The 12563-nt window shown below is 37.3% G+C and overlaps 1 protein-coding gene and 1 non-coding gene across 11 annotated transcripts in view; both read left to right on the top strand.

The window, feature by feature from the left end:
* The window catches only part of LOC145681100 (uncharacterized), a 1004875-nt gene that overhangs the window by 802807 nt on the left and 189505 nt on the right, over positions 1–12563 (top strand). For all 10 annotated transcript variants that reach the window (XM_081752504.1, XM_081752499.1, XM_081752503.1 and 7 more), the window contains one exon: positions 466–653. In XM_081752504.1, coding sequence (XP_081608630.1) covers positions 466–653 — 188 coding nt within the window. The remainder of the gene's footprint in view (positions 1–465; positions 654–12563) is intronic.
* TRNAR-CCG (transfer RNA arginine (anticodon CCG)) lies at positions 10847–10920 on the top strand. Its single transcript has one exon. It is a non-coding gene; the product is annotated as a tRNA-Arg (tRNA).

Raw genomic sequence — 12563 nt, 5'->3', positions numbered from 1 at the left:
ATTAAGTTGTAATGATACATTCAAGACTACACATAAAAAAAAAATGACACATAACTTATTGCGGTTTAGCCATTTCTCGCCTAGAAGGAATTAATTTCGAGAAAGCGAGCTGTTATACTATCTCTAGATAAAACTATAACGAATCTAACAATTCCTCATTATTATAAATCACGTAAGCAAATGCGCATTTCTGAGATGTTTGATAACAGCAGTGGCGTATGCAAACGAAGGTTTTCAGGTTTTAACCCACCCACCGTAAACAATATACAGTGTAGCTGAGAAAAATAAACACATACCATATTAAATACGTATACAAAAATCGTGTCATAAAAATATGAGGTTGGGTGGTTGAGAACCCTCCTTGATGAAACCATATACATCACTTGGTGGCATAATATAACATAGTTGCATTCTTTGTTGCACATAGTTGCATTCTTTCATGGTTGAATATCTTTATCTTTCCAGGATTCTGCTTCTGGCAGCGGAACGAAGAAGATGGATCGAGAAAAGGCTGAGACAAATGGAGCAACAGAGAAAGAATCCGAGCTCTCCTCCCCTCCTCCTCCTCCTCCAGACAAAAACCAAAAGGCATTCCCAAGTCTCCCAGACTCATATCTTAAGAAGCTTGGCCTCCACAAAGACAGCAAACCCTGGTAAGATTTCATTTCCTTTTTTCATTTTTTCATTCCTACCTCTAAGTTTTAGCATATTTTGTGGATAAAGGAATTTGATTTTCTGTTGTATCAGAAAATTTCATGAATAAGTGGTTCTGGGAATTAGAAACATTCTTTTCATTTCAGGCTTTCCCAAAGAACTTTTATTTTTACTGGATGAACCTACATTTAGACAATGAAGTTTTTTTATTACAATAACTTCAGTAGTAATTACCACTTAAGCATGATCTTTGGTCCAGTGCCATAACTAACATACCCGTAACGCGTGGGGGAGGGTGCAGAGCAAGAAGCCCATTTCAGTTTCAAAGATTACCTTTATGATGTTAGGATGTTAAAATTATGTTAAATGTCATGTCATCAACTTTTACCAGTGAAGACGGAATCACTTGAGTAAATATTCAGTAAATTAAAAGCCAACGAAACATACATTGACCAGCATAAACATTATGACCTCGCTACTTTTTGAATGAATTCATTGGGCTGAGACAAGAGCTACACGCCACAACATTAACCGCTCGCCAGAGGGTGAAACGAATTTCGCTCGATTAGTCAATGTGTTGCGTGTACTTTGAATGGGAAAAGACAGTGATATATAAAATAGAGTTTAATAGAGTGGCCAGATGGCTGGGAAACGGTGCGATTTGTTGGGTTTTCTCGATCTGCCCTGCTTAGTGTCTTTTAAAGATGAGGGATAGCATCAAACCAAATCATAACAAGTTGGGCGACTACACCTCATTAAAAATGTTGGATGGCGCGAAAGCCATACCACAATTAATAGCAGACTTTAAGAGACTTCAATAGTGGACAAAGCACGAATGTATCTAAGCACGCAGTTCACGGTACGTTGTTAGATATGGGACTCCGCATCTGATGTCTCATACGTGTACCAGTGGTAACTACACAGTATAATCGATTGAATGGGCACGTGTCAATCGTCATTGGACTACAGAGTAATGGCACAAAATTGCATGGTCCGCTGAATCACGATACTGCCTTCTTGATGCCGATGACCGGGTCAGAACCCGTCATCTTCCAGAGAAACAGCTGCTCGAGACATCCGCAGTAGGATGATGATAGGTCGGTTGTGGTTCTATTATGATTTCGGGAACCTCCACAGTTTCATCCATGAGCCTAGTAGTGCGTATAGAGGGCACTATAATGGCTCCTAGCTATCGGCAGGTCATTGCTGATCACGTACACCAATCGATATCGGACACATTTCCATCTCGGAATGGCAACTTTCAGCAGAACAACGCTCCTTGTCACAAGGCCAACATTACGCTACAGTGATTCGGGGAACACGCTGGTGAGTTTCAGTTGCTGTAATGGCAGCCACACTCGCCAGATCTTAACCGAAGCAACTTGTGTGAACAGATGTGGTGCGCTATGTTTCCAGGCACCTATCAAGGTCCCATTATTTTCATGGTAAAATGCATTGCTGTTGTCCTGCGAGCCAAAAGTACGGGGCATGTCCACAAAATAAGTGTACTAGGGCCCTCGCGGACAGAGGAAATTTGTTACTGCTATGTTGGCTACACTGCCGTATAGTTAAGCTCCTACTTTTTCCAGCGAGCCCAATCACGCGTCAGTACGATCACGACTATGGCCACAGTAACATCTCCCGTGAAAGATGTCGATAAAATCTGGCGCCAAGTGCGAGATTCGTAGCGTTATCCGTTATCTCGTTGTAAAGGAAAAACATTCGTCTGAAGTTTTTAACGAGAACAAATCAGTTTATTGACGAAGGAGTTACGAATCGTACGAGTGTGTTTAAATGGTGTGAATTTCATGACGGTGGCACAGATATCTACGATGAGCAAAGGAGTGGAAGACAGTCAATTTTGACTGATTCCCTTGTTGAAAAAAAATGAGGAAGCTGTTCATGACGACCACAGATTGACTTTAAATGAACTTTCGCTGATGTTCCCACAAATCTCCAGATCTCTGCTGCATGAAACAATCACACAAACACCCTTGTCTTCTGCATCGAAGATGCGTATGCTAACCATACACGAAGAAACTCTCTCAAATTTGTATTATAAATAAATACAGATATCCCAGCTTTGAGAATTTTTCTCCTGACCTCATGAGGTATATAGTTGAAAACAGTGTCATTACATTCAACATCTTCACGTTAGAATAAGAAGCGCAATTACACATTTCTTCAAACACGATACTTCTTACTAGTTTCGTAGTTAGTTTGTTCGTCGTCTCGGGCACATAGTCATAGCTGTCGAGCTAAATATGGAGCATAGATATCTACATTGTGATAAAGAGACGTAGAAGCTTCCGTAATGTGGTTATGGAGAAGAATAGATACAGTTAGAGAACGAATTGAAAACTAATGACAAAATGCTAGAAAAAGTAAGAAAAAACAGTATTGTAGTCAGAAGTAGTTAGAGAAACTGGTTAATTAAGATGTAGTTTGTTAAGAAAATGTATGCTGAAAAACGTAATATAAGATAGAAAAACAAAGTGAAGAAGAAAAGATTTCGGTTAGATGGTAGTAAAATGGATATACAAAGCAATTCCTTCCTACATCGACACAAAACATTGAGGACTAAAAATGCGTGAAAGCTTATTGTGTAGCAAGCAGGGTTGTTAACAGTAAAGAAACCAAGAGACGTAAATACTTTCTCGTAGGTTGTTTCCGGATTTGGAACCGATTTTCTCAAATTATTCCAGGCACGGAACCTAAAGAAAATTTCCTGATAAAAGCAGTTTCGTACTCCATCCTTTTTAAAGAATCGTTTCTGCCTATAGGAACTGAAACTAGGAATTGAGAAAATCGATCCTACTTAGGTAGTTCTAGAACTGGAACCGGCGTTGAAGCAAAATTACAGAGACAAGAGAGAGAGACTTCGTAACTATCACTGTAGAATTTTCCAGTGTTATTACTTCACAGTTTCTAAACATCGTTTGCACGAAATTTAGATGATGATGATTGCAAATGATGTCAGGGTCTTTCGGTTCGCTTATGCAAATACACTAATGTTTTATATGATCTTGAGCTTTGCTGGCGTCTACTATTAATCCAATGTTCTCGGGATTGCTGCCAGAGTAGGTGTTGCTGTGCTGAGCTTTCGTTACCATACAGCGGCAACATCTTCAGAGCTATGTGTTGAAGTGTGCTGGTCGTACAGATTATATAGTGGTCTATAAGAATCGCTGTGTTCCTATTGGTTGTTTATGTTGGCCAATTGCGTGCTCTGATTTTGCTGGTGGAAACTGCTCTCTGATTGGCTGATGGTTCTTTTCGTACTGAGGAGCTGGAACCAGATGTCAGGTAGATGATAACCTTCGTCTCTGTTGATGGATGGCTTGTATGTACGGATGAATAAAGATTCATGTATTTTTCTGTCCCAGAACTGTTTACATTTCTTTAGTACTTCAATTTGGTCCCACATGGCCGTATGATTGTATTGTATGCAGTGTTCGGCTATTGCAGATTTTTCAGGTTGTTTAAGTCTGGTGTGTCGCTGGTGTTCTTTCATTCTGTCTTCAATGTTCCCTCCGTTTCACCTATGTAAGTGGCGTTACATTCACAGGTGATCCTATAGATGCCTGCTGTCTTTAATCCCAATGAGTCTTTTGCACTTGGTAGTAAACTCCTGATCTTCGGTGGAGGGCAGTGTACAGTCTTGATGTTGAATTTCTTTAGTCTTGAAGTACTAAAGAAATGTAAACAGTTCTGGGACAGAAAAATACATGAATCTTTATTCATCCGTACATACAAGCCATCCATCAACAGAGACGAAGGTTATCATCTACCTGACATCTGGTTCCAGCTCCTCAGTACGAAAAGAACCATCAGCCAATCAGAGAGCAGTTTCCACCAGCAAAATCAGAGCACGCAATTGGCCAACATAAACAACCAATAGGAACACAGCGATTCTTATAGACCACTATATAATCTGTACGACCAGCACACTTCAACACATAGCTCTGAAGATGTTGCCGCTGTATGGTAACGAAAGCTCAGCACAGCAACACCTACTCTGGCAGCAATCCCGAGAACATTGGATTAACACTAATGTTTTGTTTGTTTGTAAACGTAACCGATATGTTGAAAAATATTTCGATTCTATTCACGAAGCACAGCGAATAGAACGTTCAGGTTCAAGACTGGAACCCAAGACATTTTCGATTCAGTTAGCATTAACAACCCTAAGGAAAAGTGACTTGTCAATAATGATATTAGATTTTAATTAACAAATTTGAGAACAGAATTGCTTAGTCACACATACCTCACATTCGATCGTAAGAGTTTCTCTTTCGATTCGAGGACAGCTTGTGCGGTAAGATCAGTAATCTATACACTATTATTTACTTTTATGTATCATCCTCCTCTAGATTATATAGCAGTCATTTCCAACTGAATGGTCTATGACGTCAAAGTCCATTGCTCGCTTTTTCAGTGTGGGGAAGGTGATGTTAAGTACCTGACACTGATAAAATACAGTGGTGATAGGGAAGCAAGATAATCTATAGAATAGTCCAGTGATGGGCATTTTTTTTTAAAGGAAAGAGTAAAAGAAGAAAGAAAATTCTTAAGGCGAATTTATTAGAAACAACAGTGGCTTCATTTGTCAGATTAGGAATCATACCGCGGGCCAGATAGAACTTTCAGCGGACGCATATGGCCTATGGGTTGTAGTTTGCCTATCAGTAGCATAGTCGATGGTTTAGCATGCACTTCTTGTAAATCGTAATCTCGTCACTGTCAACACTCGATCTCCTACATCATCATCTCCCCTCTTTATCTCATTGTGTTTGATTTTATCATATTGTAAAACCGCGCTTCTACGTCACATATCGGCCATACGTAGAGTATAATAGTGAGATGTTAAACTGTAAAATATTCATGAATTTGTATCACTGATTGACCTCTCTTACTAGGCACTACAACCAAAACTATATTGTGAATTTGGAAAGACGCAAAGATTCCATGAAACAGCATACAATGACGCAGTTATAATATTAGCATTCGTTTATCGCAAAGCAGAAATTGTCTTCGATTATACGAATGTGCAACGATTTCGTGCGACATGCAATTCCTTAGTTTTTCGTAAACATTTTGATCATCTTAATATGTTGGAGAATGTCGCTGTCCCATGCTTCACTTCCCTATATTGCCATATCGTAATATTTATTTCCGCAGCAATGTTAAAACAGTGGTAATTTATTTCCGTTCATTGTCTTCTATTTGGTGATTTGAACTTCTTGAATTTAATCATAAGCAACAGCAAATTTGGAACGTAATTGTCGTGTTTTTTTAAAAGAAGAAAACGTTATATTTCTCAAGGACAAGGAAAGATACCAGAAATTACTTTTAAAACTTGCTTTCTGATTACAGTTGAAAGTATTGCGTCGCATTACCTTTACAAATGGAGAGATTCTGCAAAATAGCGCGTTTTGTGTATCTAATTCTTCATATTGTATTTTTACGTGCTGTGTTAGACAGCAGTTAAGTTTAAGCTCATTACCATTCTGTTTAACATGTTTAAAGATGAGTTAAAGCGAGGGGAATCAGAAGGACATGATTTGCTCTCAAGTTTTTTTTTACGTTGCTTTCCAAGAAGGTTAATGTATTGTTCTTATTCAGATTTGGTTGTTTAGCGTCGATGTTTATCACAAGACCTTTCATCTTCTGGCAGAAAACAAGCAACAGGTGGTAACAAAAGGTTTTAAAAGTGCTAATCAAAGAAAAGGATGTGTTGACGAAAGTGTAGCATAGGGAAAGAACTCTAGTGTGTGTGGTCATTGTGTGCTTTCAAAATGTAAGAGACACGTAAAATATCAAACAAAACTGCGACATGACAAACATAGGACTGGCTAATTCCTCACGCTCATCCGTTTAATGTTTATAATCCACTGTCAACTTGGTAGAAATTAATCACTTATTTATCTAGAAAGAGAGAGATGCGATAACATATTCAGTGCAATGAGATAATAAACGTTCCGCTAAGGAGAGTATTTGCTTGAGTAACACATTAGTATTCTGCCACAATGGCGTATTACAATGATGATGATGATGATGTGTTTATGTGTAATCCAAATGTGCGTAGACGACGACATTCAATTGCTTTTGATGATGATGATATTCTCGTGCGTAATCCAGGTTTACCTAGAAGACGACATTCGATCGCTTGGTAAGCATTCTAAGTATTTTTTTTTTTTTAAAGAAAAACCTTCCAGAGTTATAGTTTTTCTGAGTTTCTTTCTTTCTCTCATTTAGATTAAAGGTTAAATGTGTAATTATTTTCCTGTATTTTTAGGTATGTATTATTATTAGTAAATGAAATTAAATCTTTAAGATCTCACATTTATGCCTTGTAGACTAAGAGAGATGGTAATTAGCGCAAGTGAATGATGATGGAGTAATTGGTGGAATTCGAATGTGGGAGGAAACTGAAATTTCCCTGGAAAACCCGTTAACACGATGTTGTCCACCACAGCATGACCGGGGATCGAACCAGAGACTTCACGCACCAGAAATAAGCGCTCTATCATTGATCTGCCGTGCCCCTTAGTATTATTAGTAAAGATTCTGTAATGTGTTAGCAAAATAGTAATAAGTTTCCTGTTTACATTATGAAGCTGTGATTACACTTTCAAACTTAGGGTCCAATAATTCAAATCAAATGTGATAGATTTATCAGTTCTGATTTCCCCTCAAATAATGGAGAAGATAGAACATAATCTTGCTCACTGAATCTATATCAAAAACAGTCTCGTACCGTACCATTTTTCCTCCAGAAAGATCCAGTCTTAGAGCCTGATGTGATAAAAGGAAAAGATGAAATCTATTCTTGTAACTTTTAATCCGATTTAAAAACATTTCTCGCTATTAATTACCGTATGTGCTTTATGTGGATTCAAGTTTAAATCCTCAAGTGGTTAGATCTTTTCTGTTTTCAGTTTCAACACAGAACGAACAGAGAACACGTCTATCCTTACACATGTATTTTTTTTTTAATTCTGGTTTTTGAACATATAGCTAAAACAATTAGTTCGATTGATTTAATGAAGTAAATCTGTTAACATCTTAACGGGTAACGGCGATTTTAACGGTGGCTATTTGTTGCTCATATTCTATACATATGTGCGATTTTTTTTATTTTATTTATTTCTTTCTGTGATGCTAGCTAGAGCAATTCTCTTTAAAGTTTTTAGTGAAGTCTACCCATTAACATCTTAATGGATAACATCGGCTTCAACTGTTGTTGGCTATATTACATGGAATTTTGGGTTCGGTTTCTTGCAATATATAGCTAGAGCGATTACCTCGGCCGAGTTCGTTAATGACTTAATAGTGGCTATCTATAGCTTATAGCTTAAGCAAGTTTTTGAATTGTCCTTTTTTTCAATAGCTCACCAGAATAATCATTTCGGCCGAGTTCTTTAATGAAATCAATCCTTTAACATTTTAACGAGTGACGGAGAATTTAACTGTGGTTATCTATATACATACATACAAGCAACATTTTGATTTATGTTCTATGCAATAGACAGCTATTCATTAAAAGAGTTAGTCCGTTAACGTCTTAACGGATAACGGTGACTATATCCCATACATGTAATTTTCAAGTTATCCTCTTTATTGTTTTCACCAGAGTTTATTCAGTTAGTAAAGATGTTAGTTTGTCCTTGGAATGACACTAACAACAAAAAAATACTAATTTTTGATGTCAGTTGAAAGAAATAACATTATGTTTGTGTTTAGCTCGATATTCTCAATATTTTCCAAATGCAAGTTCCGACAATCATTAGATCCTGGGGAGCACACACTGTCACTCTTTTGATTGATGACCATGTACAGGATGTGATGGATATACATTGAAGAGTTTTTCGTACTCTGATCGATAATAAACAAGCTAGTTCTGTATGCGTTTTGTCAATCTTCACATGGAGTGGCGATGTGTTGATTCCATGACATTTCGCGTTTCTAGGAATATTGTGGTGTGTTATCTGGGTTATGAGTAATATGGGGAGAAATACATCTGTTTCAAATTATGACGCCTCTGTTGATTGTACAGTACCAGATAAAAAGAAAATCAAAGGTTTCAGAGAATTGATTTAGAAAGCATATTTTATTATTATTATTATTATTATTATTATTATTTATTTATTTTTTTATTTTTATGAGTGAATTGTTCATTAGTAGTATGCTCATTGCTGGAGAAATAAATTATTTTAAGTCAGGGCTCTGAGGCTAATGGAGACGGTAGTGATAACAAATGAATTGGTGACATGAAGGTGGGTGGGAGAAAATGGAAGAACCCAGAGAAACCCCCGCACACGGTGTTTGCCCACCACAAAACTAGTTGGCGCGAGCTGGGATTATACCAGAGACCCTACCCAGAGGAGATCACCGTAGCACTGAGTCAGTCTTTTTTTCTTTTTGTATAGATACACATTATGTAAGTGCCTAAGTGGAAATATTGAATATACTACTTTCTTTCCCTTTCGCTTTATCATTTATAAATTTGCATTTTCTGATTTGTCTTGTTTAGACTACAAGTCAAATGCGCAACTTTATAATTATTTATTTATTTTATATGTATATAATATAATATAAAATTTCGTGCTGTAATACTATGTGTAGATGAATGGTACCATGCATGCCTTCGATGTGTCTGGTTCCGGATTCGGTTCTGGTAGGATAGGATATAGAGCTGTGTTTAAATAGAGAGCTAACGCATGAGATGGAACCTATTTTTGGAACACTGAATCGATTTCAGAGAACTGCTTGTCGATATCTCTTACCATTTTTACTCTAACACCTGTCGACAGACAGACGGACATAACAGTTCTCTAAAAACTTCCGATACTGATGCACAGCATAGTTTGGAAGTCTAAAGCTGGACAAAATTGACATTTATGTTAAAAGACAAGACTGCTGGAAAACAGGATTAAAACTGTACTTCAAAATTGTGCATGATGACTCCTTGTAACTTAATTTGTTGCTTTGCATCTTCGTGCCGTTATTTCATGTGATAATAAACATAGGAAATACGATGGCTTTACATTTTTAAAGGTTGTGTACTGTACAATATATATGAGTATAATTGTGGAATTAGAGAGAGAGAAGAGAATAATGTATATATATGTGTGTGTGTGTGTGTGTGTGCTCAATATCCGACGTTCTGGGAATTATTAACTGGATCTATTTGATTAAAACCCACTGGACTATTGTTTTTCTTCTGTAGTAGATCGTTGTTCAAATCCTCTATAGACTGTTAGTTAAACCACGGGAAATCCAGTTGAACAATTAGTCAGTCATTAACTGAAAACGAAGAATCACTGGAGATTTACTTTTCTATTTGGCTTTCAGCCAACATATTTTTCTTTTCTGGGGGGAGGGGTTCTTTGCTACTTTTTTTTTATTCTTGTCATCCAATCTTTTAGCATTGGCTTCGCCAACTCGTACGCTTCTAGACGCCTACATTCTTCAAGTGTTTCCACCATACATATATTGGAACTGAAACAAAACTATTTTATATATATTTAAAAAAAAGTCCAATATGAAAATAATATAAACATTTTGTTCCATTTTAGTACTGAAGAAATTTAAATTTCCGTTGTAGATTTCTGTTTCAAAAAGTAGTTGCTGAAGCTTTGTCAATGCATTATCAAGATTAGGTTAGTTTCTCTCTCTCTCTCTCTCTTTTCTGAGAATTTTCGTGAAGTAAACTAACATCATGCAATTCTCGTTTATCTTAAAGCAAAACTCTTTCAACATGGTCGTAATATTTTCATTCCTTTTTTAGTTTTCGCTAAAACACTTATTATTGATGTTCTAAGTGAACTTTTTTCTAGAATATGACTGATTCTTTACTGAGAAAATTTAAACTTTACTGAAAGTCTATAGTGATTTATATTTCTCCACATTTGCAGTTCGAATAGCTTTTGGCTAGTTTTTCTTCCAGACATACATACTACCGTGGGCTTCATTCTTCTGGAGTGCTAAAATAAGTTGAATTCCGAGCTCCCTCTCATTTTGATTTTGTGTGGAAGATATTCTGATCCCGTTGCAGCCCCCCCCCTCCAACATTTTGATTTGGCTCCCTTAACTCCCTGCTTGTCCTTTTTGATTGCTGATCGTTGATTTTTTATCTCTGCACGAAACATTTCACGAGTGTTTGTGCAGGAGCCTACATAGCTTGAGGGGCGCGCGGTGGCTCAGTGGTAGAGCGTTTGCCTCCGGTGCTTGGGGTCCCTGGTTCGATCCCAGCTCGCGCCATGTGGACTTTGTGGTGGACAAACACCGTGCTCCTGGGTTTTCTGGGGGTTCTCCCGTTTCCTCCCACTTTCTTCATTCCACCATTTCACTCATCTCTCATCATCACAGTCTCATTTAGCCTAACCGGCATAACTGTGGGACGTAAAACTTAAAGATTTCATTTCATTTTTCCTACATAACTTGAAAATCGCAATGGAATTAAATCTTTAATTTTCGCAGCCGAAGCAAATAGGCAATAGGTGTAAATGATGATGGAAGATTTGAAAGCGAAAGTGGTAGTACATTTCTACCACTTCCGGTTTTACTAGATTAGAGTGGAGAGGGAATATATTCTTGGGACGTTTAGTTGATTGCAGAAAACCGCTACTTGATATCAATTACTGTTTTTACTCTATAGAGATTAACGTTAAAACCGGAAGTGATTGATTTCTGCCACTTCTTGTTTGAAAGAGGATTAAGATAGATTAGGCTATTCTAAATCGATTCCTAAAACCCGCCATCTTGCTAACGCATTGTTTTGTTCTATGTAAATCTATATTGAAACCAGAATTTCTAGTAGATTCTATCACTTCAATCAAGATGAAAAGAAACGTATTCTTAGGACGCTTACTCGATTGCAAGAAACCACGTTCCACTATGTTACTGATTTTGTTGTATAGTGATCAAAGTTAAACCAGAAATGGTTTATTTCTACGACTTCCGGTTTGATTGAATATCCCCTCCATCAACGAACTCTGTTCCTTTACTTTGACATTTAAATCTTGGTCAAAATTGATCGTGATCCATCAAGTGGTTCTTGAGATTTTTTTGTCTCTCGGACGGGCAAGCATACATACACGCAGGAACAGACAGGGTAAATATTGTATATAAAAAAGGTTTGGTAAACTCTTTAGTAACGAAAGAAACAAAAATGTATCAGCTCGATGTTATCTACTCACAATCTGAGGTCGAAATTAGGAACCATTAGCACCAGAAATTATAATTATCACTCCACTACTGAATCGCTGTCATCCTTGCAAAAATTAAATGAACGTGTTAAGTTCAGGATGGTTCAAAAGTCTTGTCACCCTTCTGAATTATGTAGAATGATGATAACTGTGGAAAAAAAGGAGTAGAATATAAGAGAAATCACATTTTATCACATAGTACTGCTCACTACACTACACTTATTCGCGAGAGCCCTGTAATCTCCGCCATTTTTATAACATAGGATAATGCAGTACGATGGGATATTCTTTGTAACCAGTGTTTCTTCCAAACATATTTTTTTGGAATGCACTGGCCCCGGAGCTCTGAGAGTGCCCCCCGGAGGAGACCAAAATTATATGTCTATAATAATAAATAGGATAGTACCGTTGAAAATAATGTGCCCCTTCGAATACTGAATGTGCCCCCTGAACATTTTTCTCAAAGAAACACTATAACACTGCTGGTGTAATCAGTGTAAAGACATATCAATCTGCAGCTTTTAGTTCTTTTAACGTTTTACCTAATCTTTGATCCACACCATGAGATCCGAACTTTCTAATGTCAATTTCAAAGGTACTGATAACTAGGATGAAATCAAAAAGGGACGGCACTTAATAGAACCTCGGTCTCGTCTCGGTTGACTATAGCAGTCTTAGTCTTGTCTCGATAGTTTC

Source organism: Thermobia domestica, chromosome 3 (genome assembly GCF_964235325.1).
Source record: "Thermobia domestica chromosome 3, izTheDome1.hap1.1, whole genome shotgun sequence".
NCBI lineage: Eukaryota > Metazoa > Arthropoda > Insecta > Zygentoma > Lepismatidae > Thermobia > Thermobia domestica.
This window is presented reverse-complemented; position numbering and strand designations above follow the sequence as displayed.